The sequence below is a fragment of the Arvicanthis niloticus genome, chromosome 5 (assembly GCF_011762505.2).
Source record: "Arvicanthis niloticus isolate mArvNil1 chromosome 5, mArvNil1.pat.X, whole genome shotgun sequence".
NCBI lineage: Eukaryota > Metazoa > Chordata > Mammalia > Rodentia > Muridae > Arvicanthis > Arvicanthis niloticus.
The window spans coordinates 390,654-409,998 of record NC_047662.1 but is presented as its reverse complement, the minus strand read 5'-3'; the positions used below and the strand labels follow the sequence as shown (position 1 = coordinate 409,998).

Sequence of the window (19,345 nt, the reverse complement as noted above, 5' to 3'; positions counted from 1 at the left end):
CAAGCAAACTACCAATGCACATAAAATTAAAACAAGTATATTAAAAAGCCTTTGAAAAAAATTATCTCTCTCTCTCTCTCTATCTCTATCTCTATCTCTCTATCTATCTATATTTCTGTCTGCCTGTATGTCTATGTACCTCATGTGTGCAGTGCCCATGGAGGACAGAAGAAGGTTTTGAATTCCCTAGATCTGGAGTTACAGATGGTTGTGAGCAGCTATATGGGTGCTAAGAATTGAACCTGGATCCTCTGGAAGAGAAGCCAGTGTTCTTAACCACTGAGTCATCTCTTTTTTAGCCATCAACCCCTCACCTTTTGTCGCGGCCCGTACTGCCCGGCTTTGTGGGCCTGCTCCGCTCCACGCTTGGCGACCACTGTGTCTTGGCCCAAGCTGCCGCTCTGGTCCGAGGGTCAGGGTCGAGAGAGAGAGAGAGAGAGAGAGAGAGAGAGAGAGAGAGAGAGAGAGAGAGAGAGGATAAAGGGAAAGAGACACGAAGAATGAAGAAAGACAGAAAGTCTGATCAAGTCTCTTACCAAGTCTCATTTATTGAAGGGAATTCTGAGGTATTTATACGCTTTTGCCACGTGCCTTGCAGGTGTTGATATGATGAAAGCCTTACAGGCATCTATAGCATGGATAGCACGTGCACCGTGCACCTTGCAGGCGTGACTACCACGTGCGCCTTGCAGCTGGGGGCAGTAAACAGCAAAACAAAATATGTGGAATATCAGAGTGTGCTTCATCTGTTGTAGGCTATTGAAAACCAAATCTCTTATCAGGGTATATGGTTCCAGATGGCTGCAAAGATGATCTAGCCGCTTTCTGCTAAAAGTCGGCTCCCAACAACCTTTTAAGTACTTAGTAACTTACTTATATGTGTGTCATTCTGGACATGCCCATCACTGCATGTATGAAGGTTAGTTCAAGGCCAGCCTGGTCTAGAAAGCAAGTTCCAGGTCAGCCAAAGCTACACAGAGAAACCCTGTCTTGAAAAAAAATGAAAAAAAAGAAATGTTCAGGAGTTGATCTCTCCTTAAACGATATGGGTTACAGGGAAGCAAACACGTTTAACTGACCGCCCCCTCTTTTTTTTTTTTTTTCCAAAAGAGAGTATTTATATATTTATTCATTTATTTATTTTTGTTCTGAGGCAAGGTCTCACTAGATAGCCCTGGCTAGGCTTAGAACTCATAGAGATCCACTTGCCTCTGTCCTTTTTTTTTTTTTTTTTTGGTTTTTCGAGACAGGGTTTCTCTGTGTAGCCTTGGCTGTCCTGGAACTCACTCTGTAGACCAGGCTGGCCTCGAACTCAGAAATCCGCCTGCCTCTGCCTTCCAAGTGCTGGGATTAAAGGTGTGCGCCACCACTGCCCAGCCAGGCATATTTTTTTATTGGATATTTTATTTACATTTCAGATGCCATCTCCTTTCCCCATTTCTCCTCCTTAGAAAACCCATATCCCATGCCTTTTCCTTTTTGCTTTTATACAATTTTTTAAAAATGTTAATCAAAGGCTTTATAAGTTTGGTAATGCTCAATCAGAAGTGTAACCCAATACCCAACCTAGATATATCAACTATCTTTGACTGGTGGAGACACGTGAACATCTGCCTCCATGCCCCCCCTCTCTCTTTCTCTCTCTCATCACCTAGCTTCTCCTCTCCTTCTTCTCCTCCTCTCCTTACTCCTTCTCTTCCTCTTGGTACTCCTCCCACCTTAGCTCCTCCTACATATCACCCTTCCTGTTAAAATAAAACTTTTCTCTCAAAATACAATTAGAGCATAATTATACCAATTTGTACCAGTGAGGTACAAGATAGTCCTAATACCCAGTCCATCATTTTGTTGACTAACCAGAACCTGAGGGGCACTCATAAAAGGGACTGTCTTTCTTCTCCTTTGGGCAGATCCTCTGAAGCCATCTTGCCCGATTTCTTCAGGTTACTTTTATAGAGATTCAAGGAAGGCCAGCTGCTGGCAAAAGTAGTATAGGTTTCCAGAATATTCCAGAATAGCAGTTGGGAGTAAGGGGGAGAACTCTGCTTAGGCTGACTTCAGTGGCCTTTAGTATAAGCATTCAGCGCCTACCTCTGAGTCCTCTAGGCAGTGGTGGGATCTTTCCTTGTGCTGGTTTAGTGTCTGGGGATGGTCCAAGGTCACAACAGGCACCACTTTTCTCCATCACTGATCAATATCCTATGCATTCCCCATTCTTACTGGCCAGTGAGTTACTCCCTCTAATGGCCTTAGGCCATCCTGGAGTGAGGAGTGACCTGGTCTTCCTTGGTCTGCGGAGGACACCTGGCTGGTTCAATCTACAGTGTCCAGGGCGAAAATCCCTTTGGCTTCAGTTGCAGCCTGGGCCTTGCCTGGATATCTGTGTGTATACCTGTGTCACTACTTGAGTTTCTTGGAGATCCGATGGGCCAAGGCAGTGGGCATAAGAACTGAGCTCCGGATTAGCGTGGGAGCACAGTGAGGCTCCCGCTGTTTGGGCTAGGCATAGGTATCTTCAAATTCTTGTAGGGCGCCCAAAGCCGCCAAAGTGGCCAGTGCCTCCGCATTCTGGACACCTAGGAGGCTCTGGGATTGGGTCGGAGAATCAGGACCGACTTAGCCTTACGACACTCCTCTGCTCCCTGGCAGATCTTATTGGCTCAAGGGCAGCGACCTTTCCAGAGTCTATCTGTCTTTCTGGGGTCCAGCATGACTATCTGCCCACAAACCTCAGACCCAGATGCCGTAAGGATTGCAGCCTGTTGGGAATCTGGGCGAGCACTGGCTAAGGGAACTCAGAGCCCCACCCGAAGCCAGTGCTCAAAGAGACCCAACTAGCCCGGCCTCCGGAGCCTGCCCAGTCCCACCCGAGTTGCTCCGCCCGTGCGCACACCGTAGCCCAGCCCCGCCGGACCCGTTCCGCGCGTGCGCAGTCCCGCCCCGCCCGCGCTGCGGGCGACCAGTGACGTCACCGTCCCTGAAGCGCCCTCCGGCGGCCGTGAGCTCAACCCCACCAGGCGGTTCTTGAACAGCCCAAGGGGGCGGCGGGCCGCAGTAGCCCTCTGAGCTGCTTTCCCTCGCGCCCGCTCCGGGGCCGCAGCGGATGGGCGGCCGCGGGCCGCGGGGCAACAGGCGGGGAACGGGTGCGAGCCGGGACCGGGAGGGGCGGACGCGCAAAGGGGCCGCGGGGCGGCCGGGCGGGGCGCGGGCCGGCGGTTTGGGAGGGCGCCCCGCGTCCGAGAGGTGAGCCGGGCCCTGAAGCTGCGCGGGTTCCGCGTCGCCCCTGCCGCGCTATGGCGGAGACCAAAATCATCTACCACATGGACGAGGAGGAGACGCCGTACCTGGTCAAGCTGCCCGTAGCTCCCGAGCGCGTCACGTTGGCGGACTTCAAGAACGTGCTCAGCAACCGGCCGGTGCACGCCTACAAATTCTTCTTCAAGTCTATGGACCAGGACTTCGGGTCAGTGGGCCCTGCGGCCTGGGCAAGGGTGCTGGCACTCTCCCGCGCGTGTGTGGTGGCTGCCGGGCCCCCGCGCGGACATGAGCTGGCACCTGTCTGCGTCGGCTGGGCTTTCGGGTCTGGGGATGTCAGAGAGCGCCCCCGTAGCCCGCAACCCTGCGGCGCATTTACAGCAGGTGTAGGTTGAGACTCTGTACCTCGGTGACCCTGTCTGTGGCAAGCTGGGGATCCGAGCCCTTGACTACCCTCTAGGTAGGCCAGACAGCTCTTTCTGATGGACAGGCGAGGGCCCAGGCTTTCTGACCACCATTCGGTGGTGCTCCTGTGCCCAGCTGGTTCAAGTTGGGTGCCGAAGGCCACTCTCAAAGCCACCTCCCTTCTCTCTGGTTAAGCACAGGTTCTGATGCATTCCTCCTCTGTTGGAGAAAATCCCGGGCTCAGGACTGCCCTGGAGGGTGTGCAGTTTTATGCGGGGGTGGGGGCTGGGGGGTGGGTGGGATCAAGGAGAAGGATTGGGGATTTGTGGCTCCTAGCACTTAGTGGATCCTCCACTTGAGATGGGGTAATGTGGAATAGGTGGGTCATAGGCACCCATCTATTTTCTGGAGCTTAGAAAAGTTTTGAAGCCTGAAAACAGACTCTTTCTGGCCCCTCTAGAGTCCCTGTGGCAAGGCAGAGGTCAAGGGTCACTGGAAACCAAGAAGCTTCATTCCATGTACCCTGTCCCCTTGATTCCTGGCTCCTGTGCCCCTGACCTTTCTGAACCACACAACATTTGCATTCCTGGGAGGTGCTCAGGTTATCTCCTGACTTGAGTCAGCTTCTAATGTAGTGTGTTTCATAGGTAAATGGCTGTGGTAGCTGTCTCAGGAGACGGGACTTCCTATTTGAGCTAAGCTGGGCCTCTGAGACAGTGAGCCAGGGACTGGCAGTGCAACAGAGGCCTGACAGGGCATAGCCACAGAAACTTGAGTCCATGGCTTGGCAGTGTTTGGGGGGGTGGGGAGGCAGGGTAGCATGCTTAGGCCCTGTGGGTGGAGCAGGTGTGCTTGGTGCCCTTGTGTGTGGCTGCATCTCAGAGCTTTGACATTGAGGCTATTTCCTGGATTCCATGGTTGCAGGGTCCCTGGGCAGCCCATGCGTCAGGTCAAGCTTGGACCTCTTTCTGACCCTGGGTGTCTAGGCAGAACTGAATCTGGTTTGGATAACTAAACTCTCTTGCCTATACAGTCATTGTGCCCCGACCACCAGGAAAAAGCAAAGGAGAGTGTGTCCCTCACAGCTTAAAGGCTGGTGCTGCCCATTTGCCTGGGGGCTGGAAGGCCTTGCTCTGGAGGTTTGTCTTTCCTGACTCTCCTGACTGGACTACCTCCTGTGGTCTCTAATCTCAGGGACAAGGTATCTCTGGATCCAAGTATTGGTGCATTTTGGATTTTTTTTTTTTTTTTTTTTTTTTTTGTGACCAAAGTCACAAATGTTCCCACAAACTTGTTATACCCTAAGGTGTGAGTAGTAAGGAGTAGACCTGGGTTGCTTTCTGCTATACACTCTGGGCATCTCCTGAGAGTACTTGTCCCTCTACTCTGATATCCATGTTGGGTAGGGTGTACCAGGAGCAGTAGCCCAGCATCAGCTCACATAGGTTCCCTACTATCTGTGCTTGTGGCAGGTTTGGAGGACCTGCAGGTGTCCTGGCTAAGGAGATGGGATAGCAGAGATGTGTCTTGAAGCAGGAGTAGTTCCTTTGGGTGGGTTTGAAATGGCTGTGCAGTGGGATCTGAAGTTAGCAGAGAGCTCAGAGGTACAAGTTGGGTGTCCTGGGTGTGTGGAAGAACTAAGAGGCAGAGCAACTTAGTGGTAGAGTCTGGACTAGGGATGCCACAGAAAGACAAGCAGCTTTTCAGTAGGCATTATCATGACTCTGACCTGGTTCTCTGATGGTTTAGTGGACCTGGGAGCCTAAAAAAGGAGCCCCACCTTGTTCCAACAGCATCTCTCCTTTCCTTGCCTGAGGTCTACCTACAGAGCTTCAGGGATACCAAGAGAAGGGAAGCTCAGCAAGGTTGCCTGTGCTAAGCAAGTGGTCTCAGGGGTGGCCACGGATAGAGTCTGTGAGGAGTACCCTAGTGAGTCTAGTTCCAAATCAAAGCTGGCTACTTTGTAAGGAGCAGAGTCTGCCCTGGGCTGGGCTCAATTCCCAGTGTGTATCTTTAGCCAACAAGGTCTATTCTATGCCCACTTATGTGCAGCTTGTGGTTGTTCTGACCCTGGACCCCAAGGCTTAGTTAGTAGTAGCATGACTTCTAGGTTCTGGTAGGCCCCATAGAGGTGTTTGGTGTTTGGTCTTGTGACAATGGAGGGTCTAGTCTATGATAGAGTGAATACATTTGGCTCTTGATCCCTGCTACTAGGAATGTACTGCTGATACCAGCCTGTCTGATATACTGAGTTCATCTGCCTGGCAGTTGCCCCAGCCTCATCTCTGAGAAAGAGCTACCTGAGCTGGAGGGAAGCAGGCAAGGGTAAAGGCTAGGAGCCCTGGGCTCTGGGGTCCTCTTGCACATTGGCAAATGTTCTGAGGGCTCCCTGTGCCCTGGTCAAGCTGCCTGGAGTCAGTGACTTAGCCTCTCTGTGTTCCATGTGCCTCCCTAGTATTTATTATGAGGCTCTAGGTAATTATAATGCATTCCCTGAGCTGTGGGGAAGGACTCGATGTTCTGGGGCTTAATGCCCCCATGGGATGGGTTGGTAGAAGAGTGGACAGCTATGGTCAGAGGCCTATGTACGCCTGCCAGTTCAAATTCATGGATAGTAAAACTCCTTAGGCTAAGAGACCCGTCCACACCAATGCTTGGTAAGAGTTGGACCCTCACTCCTGGGAGCATACAGAAGCCCCTTGAAGCTCAAAATACCTCCATGATTTATGCCTACTTGCTCTGCCAGTCTCTGGCTCTATGTGCATGGGAATTGGAATGGGGCTATCTCAGGGCTAGGTATCTAGAGAGGTAGTCTGTGTGTTACTGTAACCTCCAGAAACCCTGGGTCCTTTTTGGCCAAGCTATGCAGGGTTCCAAAGGCCCTACCTTAGAGCAGATTTCTTCTTGAGGTGGATCTCTGGGGGTGGATGGTAGAGCTCAATGGCCACAAGGATCTTTCCAGGAATTCTAAGGTTGGGGCAAAATGCTCACGGGGTGCCCTGAGTCACTGTGCAGAGTCAGTGGAGACACATTAAGGTCAGCTTTCCTCTTGAGAGGATAGACATACAAGGCTCAAGGTGGTAGAGAGGTTTGGTTGTGCCTCATTCTGTTCTTGTTGTAGAGTGCCCAGGAGGCTATACCACAGCTGTGGGTAGCATCACATACCTGTGGTACCCATTCCTGCCTCTACCATGGGTATTGTGATGTTTGTCCTTTGCCTAGCCAATGGTTGGGAAGGACCAGGGTTAGCCCTAGCATCTGGGGTAAACACCATCCTCTCAGTGCTTTCATTTCACTTTGGCCTGTCTTCTTGCCCTGACCCCTAGGAAGAAAGCAGGACTTGGGTTGCTCAGGCTGGGAGGGCTAAGAAGCAGGGCTTTTGAACCATAGAGGTGTGTCTTGTTAGGGTTTGAGAGGCACAAAGGTCTCAAGCTGGCTGTATTACCTTAAGGGTCTGACTGAGTAGGCTCTAGCTGGGACACAGTGCCTGTTTGAGGAGCTAGGCAGGTCCTATCGTGGGTGCTAGGAATTGCTCATATGTTTCCCCATGGGTGAGTCAGGGAGGGTTGGAGCTTGGGTGTGCCAATGAGAAAGGCTTTTGGCGAGTCCACTTGGGGTCGAGGTTGGGGGCTAAGGTGAGGAGGATTCCTGTCTGGCTTTCTGTTGCTGTTAGGTTACTCAGAGATAGCAGGCTTTTTGTGGGGCCTGGTATACCAGCTGCCATAGGCAGACCCCTGTCATCCTCAAGAGAAACTTTATCCCACCACAGAGCAGCCCCAGGTCTTTCTGTGATGACAGCCTCTCTTGGGGCTGCTTTGGCCCAGGCTTGTAAATAGAGCAAGCTACATGGCTGTAACTTGTAATTGGGGAAGTGATTCTATCTGCTGTTGGGGTCCCACTTCATTGATTCAGAACCCTCATGGGCACATGGAAGCAGCAGTAAGATCAGAAAAGTGATTGTAGCCTCTGCCACCACCTCAGCCCTAGGTCTCTAACAAGTGGATGGACAAAGGCCTTATTCCCTAGATAGGATGGGATGTTGCTCTGCTAGAGCTTCCAGCAATCTACTGTTGCCCAGTGGTTCTGGAGCAGCAGGCAGAGGTGGCCCTGCCCCTGGCATTGGGCCCATTAAGCCACAAGCCTGCTTCCTGCCAGGTGCACTTCCAGGACCAGTCTGGTTTTCCAGTTCTACTCAATTCAAGTTTTAGGTGTGGAAAATCCCACTATGCTAGGCGGAGCTAAGTGCTAGGGTGAAGGTGAGGGGGTGGAGAATCTAGGGCCTGAGGAGATAGGTGGAAGCCTATTCCCAGCTGCCCCTTCTGACCTGTCCTGGCTCTTGTCCATGCCTTTTTGAACACTGACCCCAGGCTTTCTGGCTTCCTTCCCAGTTCTCAATCCCTGACCCTTTGAATCTTGCTTGGGCGGGCTTGGCTCCTTTCTAGCCATGCTGACCAGGGAAGCAGCATGAAGACAAAAAGAGATGGCTATGGTCAGTAGGTACAGCCAGGGCTTGGCTAGCTCTGTCCCTAAATGTCCTTCCAGGCCCTCAGATAGAAGCCAACCAAACTCCCTGATAGTAGGGACTGATCTTGTGCATGAGGTCCACTTTGTCTTTCTAGCTGGGTAGTTGGTTTTGGGGGCAGCAGGAGCTGGTATCCTTCTGGCCCTCTCACATCTGTAGAAGGGGTTGGCAGTCCTTGTACCTTATACCAGGAAGTCCAGGCCCTCTCTGGGTTGGGGAGCTTCAGAGGCCCAAGGGCATGGAGCACCATGAGATGCACATTATATTGACTAGGGCCTGTGAGAGAGGCACAGAGGGTATGTGTTGGGAAGATGAGGACAGGAGTCAGACCTGATTTAAGCAGAGTGCACAAAACACTGTTCCTGTGCAGCCCAGTCTGCAAATGCAGGATTTGGAGGCCCAGAGAGTTCCCAAAGGAGCCTCAAGTGTCATATGTTGTAGTGAGGGAGCTTTTGGGTCCCCATGAGCAGGCATATATAGCTAGAGACAGGTCTGATATAAATCTCGGCCAGGGCCAAGGAAGCTGAAGAATTAGGGACTTTCCCAGGAACCTTAACCTTGTCTGACTCACCAAGGGCTAGAGGCTGACTCTGGAAGTGAACAAGAGTTCTAGGATGTCCTTCCATGAACTCCTACATCTACCCCAGTGTTAAGGTTCAGGGGTTTGGGGGTAGTGGAGAGCAGCAGAGTCCCTAAGAAAAGACTGTGTTAGGTAAACCCTCAGTAACAGCTGTGGCCTAGCAGGTGCTCTGTTGCTAGGTCCAAGGGTGGGAGATGTCTCTTAGTGTCATTCATGGATCCAGGTGAGGTGACATCAGGGCCTTGTTTGACCACAGGGTGGTGAAGGAGGAGATCTTCGATGACAATGCCAAGTTGCCCTGCTTCAATGGCCGGGTGGTTTCCTGGGTGAGTCTATGGGTGGCTCCACCAGAATGATGCGGGTGGGATCTTCCTGGGAGAAGTAAAGTAACTGGACAAAGGTGGGCATCTGGGTGCCTGTAGGGTGGTCTTGAAGCATATGGCCATCCAAGGCCTCACTCTTCCTTCACAGCTGGTCCTGGCTGAGGGCGCTCACTCGGATGCAGGGTCCCAGGGCACTGACAGCCACACGGACCTGCCCCCACCCCTTGAGAGGACTGGCGGCATTGGGGACTCCAGGCCCCCCTCCTTCCAGTAAGGCCCCTAGCAGGGGCAGAGATCTGCCATTGCTGGATACTTGCTACCCAAGACCCACCTGGGAAGAGTGAAGCTGACAACAGAGGAGGGGCCTACAGTTGGGTGGGAGGCACCTTCTAGAACTAGGGTCCTGCCTGGGGGGTTGGGGACTAGGAATCATTCGAGGTACTGGCTGCCAGCCACCTGGTCTACCCAATTTCACCTGCTTCTCATCTGTGCAGTCCAAATGTTGCCAGTAGCCGTGACGGAATGGACAATGAGACAGGCACAGAGTCTATGGTCAGTCACCGGCGGGAGCGAGCCCGACGTCGAAACCGCGATGAGGGTACTATGGCTGTGTCTGCCCAGATCTGGAGCCTAGGCTTCCCTTTGGTATCCCTTTGATATACTCCGAGCCCCTGGAAATACTCCACATATTCTTTCAAGCAGTGATCCTTGGGTAGAGGCCCCAACTTGGTACTCCTAGACTCTGTGGCCCCAGAGTCACTGCATAAGCTTTGAAATGCACAGGCCACCCTCATTCTGTGACCACTGAAGTCCCACAATCTTCCCATCCTACTATCCCCACAGCTGCCCGGACCAACGGGCACCCGAGAGGGGACCGGCGGCGGGACTTGGGACTACCTCCAGACAGTGCATCCACTGTACTGAGCAGTGAGCTTGAATCTAGCAGCTTTATTGACTCAGATGAGGAAGACAACACGAGTCGGTAGGTGGCATGTGCACATGTCAGTATGTGCTGGAGATTTATGGTTAAGAGTACTGGCTGCTTATACATATTTGTGCCTTGTGCTTTTCTGACTCCTGGCTCCTTGTTCCTGCCTCTGATCCCCTGCCTCAGGCTGAGCAGCTCTACAGAGCAGAGCACCTCCTCTCGGCTAATTCGTAAGCACAAATGCCGTCGTCGGAAGCAGCGCTTGAGGCAGACAGACCGGGTAGGCAGCTGGTGGGTGGGGTGTCTGCTCTGAGTGGTGTCCACACAGCCTCTCACTGGGTCCTTCCACAGGCCTCCTCCTTCAGCAGCATCACTGACTCCACCATGTCCCTGAACATCATCACTGTCACTCTCAACATGGGTGAGGCCTTGTGGGCTGTGGGTGCTTGCTGGGGGTGGGTTCAGCCTTGGGAACTTTTGGGGCCCGCTCACGGCCCCTCCTGCAGAGAGGCACCACTTCCTGGGCATCAGCATCGTGGGCCAGAGCAACGACCGGGGTGATGGCGGCATCTACATTGGATCCATCATGAAGGGCGGGGCTGTGGCAGCTGATGGCCGCATTGAGCCAGGCGACATGTTGCTGCAGGTGGGAGTCACGTGGGGACTGTGGGGACAAGATGTACCCACATCCCACCACCAACCCCTGACCCCACAAACCCCATAGGTGAATGATGTCAACTTTGAGAACATGAGCAACGATGATGCTGTGCGGGTGCTTCGGGAGATCGTATCCCAGACGGGGTGAGGGGGGGTCCGTGTGGGGGTGGGGGTGGCATGGAATAGGAGGGGCTGTGCGGGCCTCACCTATGACGTGGTCTGCTGAACTCTGTAGGCCCATCAGTCTCACAGTGGCCAAGTGCTGGGACCCAACGCCTCGGAGCTACTTCACCATCCCAAGGGGTGAGTGACCCCATGGAAAGGCAGGCAGGGTGGGGTTCCTAGGCCCAGTCTGAGAGTCTTTGTTGTCTGCCTACTTACTATCACCTGTCATCTGTTGCCATGTGGTAACTGTGCAGCTGACCCAGTGCGACCCATCGACCCGGCTGCCTGGCTGTCCCACACAGCAGCACTGACCGGTGCTCTGCCCCGCTATGGTACGAGTCCCTGCTCCAGCGCCATCACACGCACCAGCTCTTCCTCACTAACCAGCTCAGTGCCTGGCGCCCCACGTAAGTGGCAGCTCACAAGAGCCCCCCAGGAAACTGAGGCTGAAGGGCAAGGGTCAGCTTCAGCTTTGAGCTTTGGTGCTCATCGGAGCTATTCCAGGGGCCTATTATATATGAAGGTTTTGGTTTGCCTTCAACACCTTCACAAATGTGTACACAAAGATACATGTACATATCTCTTCAAGCCTGGCCATAGTGGTCATCTGCATGAATTGAAGGGTCCTGCCAGGCCTGTGCTGAGGATTGGGAGGACATGGTAGCCTCTGCTTTGCTTTTCTGCTACCTAACATAACTAACAGCTTGAGCTCTCCAGGGAGGTGTCCTTAGGGGAGGGGAAGGAGCTGGTTTGCCCATGTGTACTTGGACTGGGGCAGGGAAGAATATTTCAGTCTTAGGTCAAGTTTTGATCCTCCCGAGGGTAGGAGATAGAGGTTTGATCCTGTCCCCTGCCCCCAACCCCATGGAGGTTCACACTGTGAGCCTGGGCTTAGAGAGAAGTATGTTCTGCAGAGCTTGAGGAGGCACCACTGACTGTGAAGAGTGACATGAGTGCCATTGTCCGCGTCATGCAGTTGCCAGACTCGGGACTGGAGATCCGGGACCGCATGTGGCTTAAGATCACCATTGCCAATGCTGTCATTGGTGAGTCCCTGGCTGTGTGGGAAGGGCCCAGTCTGTTCTTCATTCTGGTGTAGCTTCCCAAGGCTCAGCTACCCTGACTTTCATGTGCCTATGGCTAGGGGCAGATGTAGTGGACTGGCTGTATACACACGTGGAGGGCTTCAAGGAGCGAAGGGAGGCAAGGAAGTATGCCAGCAGTATGCTGAAGCATGGTTTCCTGAGGCACACGGTGAACAAGATCACGTTCTCTGAGCAATGCTACTATGTCTTTGGTGACCTGTGCAGTAGTGAGTAGGGGTTATCGGGTTGGGATTGTTGTGGGGCTCATCCATTTGCCTTCACTTACCCCTCCCTTCCCTTCCTGCCAGACCTCGCATCCCTGAACCTCAACAGTGGCTCCAGTGGAGCCTCAGATCAGGACACACTGGCCCCACTGCCCCACCCATCTGTACCCTGGCCCTTGGGTCAAGGCTACCCCTACCAGTACCCAGGACCCCCGCCCTGCTTCCCACCTGCTTACCAGGACCCTGGCTTCAGCTATGGCAGCGGCAGTGCTGGGAGTCAGCAGAGTGAAGGTGAGAGTCATGCCAACCCTTCCTCCCACTCCCATTCCTTGGCTCTGCCTGGCCCTGATGCTTTCCTCTGTGCTCCTGCTGTGTGTTTGGGTCCTGGTGGGTCCCATCTCGGGAGTCAGTGTGTGGGACAGGGAGGGGCTGATGTGGGCACTCAGTGTGGTTCTGTACTTAGAAGCCGTTAGAGAATAGGAAGACGGCCTGGTGGGAACAGGCCTGGTATGCTAGGTGGCAGAGGCAAGAGGCCAGGAGATGAGGTGGCAATAGTGAGAGTGAAAGTAGCCATGGGCATCAAGGAGGGACTCTCTCTAGGTGCCAAGTTAGGGGGAGAATGGGCTTTATCAGTTATGGTGCCTGCATCCCAACAGAGTGCCAGACAAGAATATGGAACAACACCAATAAAGTATATCCCAGGGATATTGAAGACCTTGAAGGGTGGGTGTCCCTGAGGAGGAAATGGCCTAAAGCGGAGGTCTTAGGCAGAGTGGGGCACAGTTAGGCCAGCAGCTGTGCTACAAGGCTCAGAGAAAGACTCAGGAGAGGTTGGGCCAGTGGGTGGCGATGCTCAAGGGAAGCTATTGAGTGACTACTGACCTTGGATAGGCCCTTGCATGTAACCAGGCTCAGCGTGGCCCAGAATAGTCCTTTTAGCCATTGGTGAGCACTGGAATGGTGTGTGACTTGTGCTATCCCTTGCTTTGTGCTGAGCAAGCCTTAGACTGAAGGACTAGCAGAGTGGACCCTCGGGCCGGTAAGCCAGGTCCCCCTGTGTCCCTCTCAGCATGTCCCCAGCCAGCACGTGTTTTCAGGTTCCCACTACTTTCAGGACAGGGGCTAAGAAAACTAGCTGACCAGGGTCCTGGGGTTGGGTGGACAATGGGTATCTGGGTGGTGAACCCAGGATGGCTAATGGGAATGCTGGGCACACAGGGCCTTCATTGGTTTCTTAGTTTCTCAGCTGTAACATTAGCCCTTGGTTCAAGCATTGGGGTTAGGTGTGGGGTGCCAAGCTGGCCCCTATTGTCCCTGCTGTCTGCCACTGCCCCTAGCTTCTCGCCTCTCAGCTGTTCTGGTATCTGCATGGCTGCCATTCCCCTACCATCCCCAGGCTCACCAGGCCCTGCCCTGGCTGGCTGGGAGCAACTGATGGTCCTGGAAGTGGCCAGGCCTAGTGCTGACTTGTCCCTTCCCTTCTAGGGAGCAAGAGCAGTGGGTCCACAAGGAGCAGCCATCGGACCCCAGGCCGAGAGGAGCGCCGGGCAACTGGAGCTGGGGGTAGTGGCAGTGAATCAGACCACACAGTACCAAGTGGGTCTGGTAGCACCAGCTGGTGGGAGCGGCCTGTCAGCCAGCTTAGCCGTGGCAGTAGCCCTCGAAGTCAGGCTTCAGCTGTTGCCCCAGGGCTCCCCCCACTGCACCCCCTTACAAAGGCCTATGCGGTAGTGGGCGGGCCACCTGGAGGGCCACCTGTCCGGGAGCTGGCTGCTGTTCCGCCAGAGCTTACAGGTAGCCGCCAGTCCTTCCAAAAGGCCATGGGAAACCCATGTGAGTTCTTTGTGGACATCATGTGATGATCAACCAGTGTTTTCAGTGCTACCTGTGGCGAGAATCTATGTTCCTGCTGTGCCAGGAACTTTGTGGGCTTGCCTTAGTGGTGGCCAGCCAGGATAGATCAGCTGTGGAGTCTGGGCCAGGGCAAAGGGAGCAGGCTACAGAGGAGGGGCTGAAGGCAGCCATGCCACCAGGATATTGGCTTGATATTTTGTCTGCTGATGGTGGTGCAGCTCAAGTGTCTGTAGAGTCTTTTAAGGAGACATCTTTATCTTTAAGTCCTCAGCACAAGTCTCAGAGACCACCTCCTGGTTCCTTTTTTGGAAGTGACCTCCATTTAGGACACAAAAGGCTCTCTTGGGCTGTTACCCTTTTCCCAAAAGTCCCCCAGAGGGGCACAGGCTGACCATCACTATGTTTATGGGCCTCACCTGTCAGGCCAAGGTGGCATTCTTGAGGGGTTAGACAGAGCCCTCAAACCTCTCTGGCTGCCCAGGTGGGGTCTAACTTATTTATTTATTGCTAGCCTGCCTGCTCTGAGGATGGCAGCTGGTTACCCAGTAGGGGCAGTTTGCCTGTCCCTTTCCCCACCTGATACTTGGCAGACAACAACACAGTTTGTACTGAAGGTATGTGGAGGATGGCTAGTAGGGGAGACAGTGAACACAGGAGCTGCAGAGGTGAGGTCCTGTCCTGTCACTGTTCTGGTGGCTGCCTGTCAGCATGTGCCACTGCCATCCCAGCACAGCAGCCCCACACATCTACACTAGACACTGTGTCAAAGTCTGAGCGACTGGGTAGTTCACATAGAGCTGCTTCTGTGTAAATGCTGCTTCTGTGTAAATGCTATTTTAAACACTAAAAAAGCGTTTAATTTTATGGGACTGATGTGTGGCTTGTTTCTCTTTTCTCCAGCTAAGCTGCTTCCGGATTCAGGTGTGGGGGCCAGTCCAGAACTGACCCAGGTCTGATCCTGCCTGGAGATGGAAGATGCTCTTGTCCCTTGCCGCTTAGTCATGTGGCTCTGTCCCTGGTGCTGGCCAGTAAGGGGCCTCGCAGGCAACTTTTCTGTCCTTGGTACTAGAAGCTGAATCCAGGGGTCCTGGGTGGCTGGTGCTGGCCATGGTGCTGACCCGTACCCCCGTGTGTGTGTGTGTGTGTGTGTGTGTGTGTGTGTGTGTGTGTGTGTGTGCGCGCGCGCGCTCTGTCCAAGGTGCTGGTGGCGACCCGGTCCTCTCCTACAGGTTAGGGCTCAGCCAGGAATGGAGAAGGCTGGATGTTGCCTACCTCCTGAGTGTCCTCTGCTTGCTGTCTTTCTTGTTCTGTCCTGATACATACATACATGCCCGGCCTTCTATTCCTGGGATGCCTGGACAGGGTGCTGAGTGAGGGCCCCAGGCTGGGCATGTTCAGGCAAGTAGTACCTTCTGGCCTCCCAGGGTCTGTCCGGGGAATTCCTGAATTTGAAGTATGGCTATGGAGTCTCAAAGAACCTTTTGTGGGTCATTTTCTAAGATAATAGAGCCTGGTTACCTGGGCAGGCCTTAGGTGGGCATAACAGGATCAAGGATGATCTTTCCTTTGAGGGATAGGTGGGCTCACAGGGTCCATCTTGTACACTGCAGGCCTTGGGGGATCACTGTGGGGCTAAGGTCAGTGGAGTCTGAGTCTATAGTTAAGTGTTGTAAGTCTCAGGTTGAGGTACTATTTAGGATTTTTTGGCTTAGGAGATCTCTGGTAGGGCTGGGTTCACTAAAGGTAAGGTCATTGGGTCAGGGGTCATTCGTTCTGTTCTTGAGTTGCCTCATCTCTACCACTGTTCCCATCTGCTGCTCCCTTAGGGCTCCTTCCCAGGAAGAACTCCTGGGTGTTGAGCTTTGGCAGCCACAGAAGCACATAGCACTTGGGCAGGTGGAAGGTGACCAAGATGCCCAGGGCACAGAATAAGATAGCACCCATCTGCACAGCTGGCTGGTAGGTCACCTGCACATTGGCCAGGAGGGGCACAAAAGAGACCCATGTGATGAAATAAGTTAGCATGGCGAACGTGAGACCACGGGCACGGTTGTAGCGACCAGGCTGGCTCTGTACCAGGAAAGTGCCCAGAAAGCAGAGGAAAGCTAACATTGCATTGGTGATGTGCACCAAGCCCAGGCTGACCCAGGAACGCGTGCGGCAGTGTTCCAGTACCTCTGTGGGCAGCACCTGCCAATCTGTCACCACCTCTGGTGGGAAAGCTATCAAATACCAGGCACATAGTGCTGCCTCCACAAAAGTGGCCAACAGTACCACCAGCCAAGCCCAGGGTCCCCGAAGGTAGCTGCATAGCCAGTTTGCCCAGTTCATTGGCAGCTCAGACTCCACAAAGGTCTCGGCTGCTTGCAGGAAGAGTGTACTCAGGCAGCCTGTGAGAGGGAGGTGAGCCATTGGTTGTTGTGCAAGGCAGCTGGCAGAGCTTGGCCGTCCTGGGAACAGAAGGACACTGAAGCAGAAGAGGCCCAGGCAGATCACACCAAAGCAGAACAGTGACCCACCTGAGGCCTGAACAAGAGGGCTGTCCCAATGGTGGACAAAGAGCCCCAGAGCAGCCAGTGCTAGGCCTAGCACCAGGCAAAGCAGCAGGAGTAGTGACAGCACAGTTGGCTCCCCCCAAGCCAGAAACTTGGGCCTGCGAGGTAAGCAGGTTGTGCTTTTCTCTGGGGACCACTGGTCCTGGTTACATGGAGTACAGGTGAAGTCATCTGTAGTGGTGAAAGAAAGAAGGGCAATGTGGGGGCTAGTGATGGGAGACAGAACTCCCCAGCCAGCCCCCGACAGTAATTGCTTCAACATTAGCCCTAGGGGAGGGGGGCTTGCCAGACTTGTATGCTTCTGTCCCATAGCCCAGCTGTGCAGGCTATCTAGGGAAGATGGTTCACCTGGATGCTTCCGGTAGCTGCCTGCCTTGCAGTCTACACAGTCATAGCAGCAGGAATGAAAGCCCTTTACTCTGCGTACCTGGCCATCTTCACACTGCCGGGAACACTGGGAGACTGGAACCTGGACATGGAGCCTTGGGTTAGGATCCCCTCAGCACTGGCCCAAGACCCACAAACTTCTACCCACCATGCCTTTTGCCTATCTTGTCCTTACCTGGTTATCTGGCCAGTGCATTTTAGAGTGCTGCAGCTGAAGGGTGCCGTTGAAGGTGCCTACAGTATGTAATACAGGTGTAGGGCTCTGCCACACCCACATCTTCAGGTCATATTCCATGTCTACATTCCCTTTAGCATCAAACTGCAGTGTCAAGTCTCGAGCACGGAAACTCATATTGTACATGTTGTCCAGGAGCTGTGGAGTGGAGTCAGGGTAAGGCTGACCCATGAGCCTCTCCAGTCACGACAGGATTTGGCTCTGCCTGGTTTAGTGTTCCTGCAGTAGCAGACAAAACCCAGCAAAATCCCTACCCTTACCTGCCAGGGTTGAACATGCTCTGATGTGTGGCAATGTGAGACATTGCACTGTAGGGTATTGTGAAGGGCCTGAGCCACACTGTACACAGCTGCATAAGTTGCAAATATTTGGTGGTGCAACTGCCCAGCTGATAGGTTCTGTAACAGCCCAGATGATAGGTTTTGCAGCATGATGTAGTCACACTGTGGACAACGTTGCCCCATCACATGCTCCTCCAGATCCAGCTCTGCATTCAGTGAGGCACAGAATGTTGGGTCAGCAGCCAGGGCAAGGCGAGTCTCCACATAATGGGAAAATTCAGGCAGTGGGGCACCCCGCTGCAGAAACCCAAGCACAGTGCCCACACGGGCAATATTGGGAAGTGTCATGACCAGGTTAGAGGTCAGCCAGGACTCACTGGCCACCCATACCTTGGGTGAAAGGCTATGATGGATGCTGTAGCTAAAAAGGGAGTAGACAGCATGGGCAGAGGCAAACAGCACCACCACTTGTACGTTACTTTGGTTCACCTGGCGTAGCACATCCAACACCTTGTTCAACGGTTGGCCGCTAATGTCATGTTGTGGCACCAGGCCCTCATGTGCGATGCAGATACCTCGTGCATTGGCCAGACTAGAAAAGATGCTCAGACCTTCCCGGCCATAGTCATCATCACTACCTAGGGCAGCCACCCAGTTCCAGCTGAAATTCTGTAACAGAGTCACAACCGCCTGCAGCTGCACCCGGTCACTGGGCACTGTGCGGAAGAAGGATGGAAATGTTTCCCGGTCACTTAGTCGATCCATGCTGGCACTATAGCTGACCTGTGGTGATCAAGAAGCACTTCTTGATGTGAGAGGTCAATGGGCACAACTGGTTGAAGGAACACAAAGGAAGTGGGCTCACCTGTGGCATGAGGAAGAAGCTGAAGAACTTGCCTGTGATAAGGGCAAGCTCTGATGAGTGGGGACCAATGACAGCCAGCACACGGGGTTGGTACTGTGTGTAGTTGCAGTAGGCAGCAATGCTTTGACTGCCCACCTTGGCCATGAACATGAGACTGGGCTTCATGGTGACCACTGGCTCTGAGCATGTGTCAAACAGGTCATAGCCCAGTTGCAGCCCAGGGAGCAAGGCAGATGCGTTGTTGATCTCTTCCACAGCCATCTTCATAGCCATGGCCAGTAACAAACCAAGGTGTGAGAATCTGAGGCCACATGGAAATTGCAGGTGGTTACCACCTCATCCCCAGATTGGGAGTACCACAGATCCAAAGCTGCTAAGCTTTGGCTCACTCCCGCCCCAGCTGCTAGCCTCCATACCTGGTACACGGAATGCCATTGGGCTGTGTTCTCTGGTCGAGAGTGGCCTCCTCAGTTGAGCCCAGGGGAAATAGCCCACCTAGTATGTAGTCCCCTTGTGCCTTGAATTGCCGTGACAGACACAAAGAGGCCCCCATCCCAAGCTCCAGGAAGGCAGCCAGGCTGAGGCCCAGGAGAGCCAAGCCTGGCATGGTAGGTAGAAGTTTCCAGCAGTGACAATAGACGGGCGTGAGGGGCTGGAGCCACAGATGTACTGGAGCAGTGGATTTGTTTAGCAAAACCACTGCTCTGCTTGGCTGCCAAGCTCCATGGAGCTCCGGTGATATATGCAATATCCCAGGTCTGATGTTTTGTGTATACTTGACTGCGTATCTAATAAACTCTGTCCAAGAGTGATCCAGTAAGCCAACTGTGACCACTGACTGTGGTCTTGTCATCTGTCTATGCCCAAGCCCCTTAGCACCCTTCATTCCTAGAGCAACCTGGCACACTGTAAAAGGGAAGGTGCAGACATGTTCAGGATTCCAGGGTTTCTCTTGACTGGAATAAGGAGGCACAAGGGCCATACTTGTCACAGAGACACCTTTTATCTTCTGAAGGCAGGGGCT

The 19,345-nt window shown here is 53.4% G+C and overlaps 2 protein-coding genes across 4 annotated transcripts; one reads left to right on the top strand and one right to left on the bottom strand.

Annotated features, from left to right (window-relative positions):
* The first annotated feature begins 2,992 nt into the window (after positions 1–2,992).
* Dvl1 (dishevelled segment polarity protein 1) lies at positions 2,993–14,867 on the top strand. Of its 3 annotated transcripts, XM_034502988.2 has the most exons (16): positions 2,994–3,463; positions 9,019–9,088; positions 9,234–9,355; positions 9,580–9,683; positions 9,929–10,067; positions 10,200–10,293; positions 10,365–10,434; positions 10,520–10,659; positions 10,738–10,814; positions 10,906–10,973; positions 11,090–11,242; positions 11,750–11,881; positions 11,980–12,147; positions 12,229–12,435; positions 13,145–13,183; positions 13,630–13,801. In XM_034502988.2, exons 1-15 carry the CDS (start codon positions 3,294–3,296, stop codon positions 13,153–13,155), a joined length of 1,725 nt encoding a protein of 574 aa, XP_034358879.1. In that variant the 5' UTR covers positions 2,994–3,293; the 3' UTR covers positions 13,156–13,183; positions 13,630–13,801. The 3 variants fall into 3 exon arrangements, with proteins under 3 accessions (XP_034358877.1, XP_034358879.1, XP_034358876.1); XM_034502986.2 differs by lacking the exon at positions 13,145–13,183 and having other exon boundaries at positions 2,993–3,463; positions 11,090–11,167; positions 13,630–14,867; XM_034502985.2 differs by lacking the exon at positions 13,145–13,183 and having other exon boundaries at positions 13,630–14,867.
* Tas1r3 (taste 1 receptor member 3) lies at positions 14,316–19,147 on the bottom strand. The gene is made up of 5 exons (XM_034501587.2): positions 18,738–19,147; positions 18,322–18,622; positions 17,436–18,239; positions 17,116–17,313; positions 14,316–17,022 (listed from the first exon to the last, which is right to left on the bottom strand). The coding sequence occupies exons 1-5, from the start codon at positions 18,926–18,928 to the stop codon at positions 15,763–15,765; spliced, it is 2,754 nt and encodes a 917-aa protein (XP_034357478.1). The 5' UTR covers positions 18,929–19,147; the 3' UTR covers positions 14,316–15,762.
* Between the last annotated feature and the right edge of the window lie 198 nt (positions 19,148–19,345).

Coding starts and splice junctions, on each gene's coding strand:
- Dvl1 (XM_034502985.2), top strand. CDS start 3,294: ATGGCGGAGACCAAAATCATCTACCACATGGACGAGGAGGAGACGCCG. Junction 3,464..9,018: donor TCTATGGACCAGGACTTCGG/GTCAGTGGGCCC, acceptor GTTTGACCACAG/GGTGGTGAAGGAGGAGATCT. Junction 10,068..10,199: donor GAGGAAGACAACACGAGTCG/GTAGGTGGCATG, acceptor CCCCTGCCTCAG/GCTGAGCAGCTCTACAGAGC.
- Tas1r3 (XM_034501587.2), bottom strand. CDS start 18,928: ATGCCAGGCTTGGCTCTCCTGGGCCTCAGCCTGGCTGCCTTCCTGGAG. Junction 17,314..17,435: donor AGCATGTTCAACCCTGGCAG/GTAAGGGTAGGG, acceptor TCCACTCCACAG/CTCCTGGACAACATGTACAA. Junction 17,023..17,115: donor TGCACTGGCCAGATAACCAG/GTAAGGACAAGA, acceptor CTCCATGTCCAG/GTTCCAGTCTCCCAGTGTTC.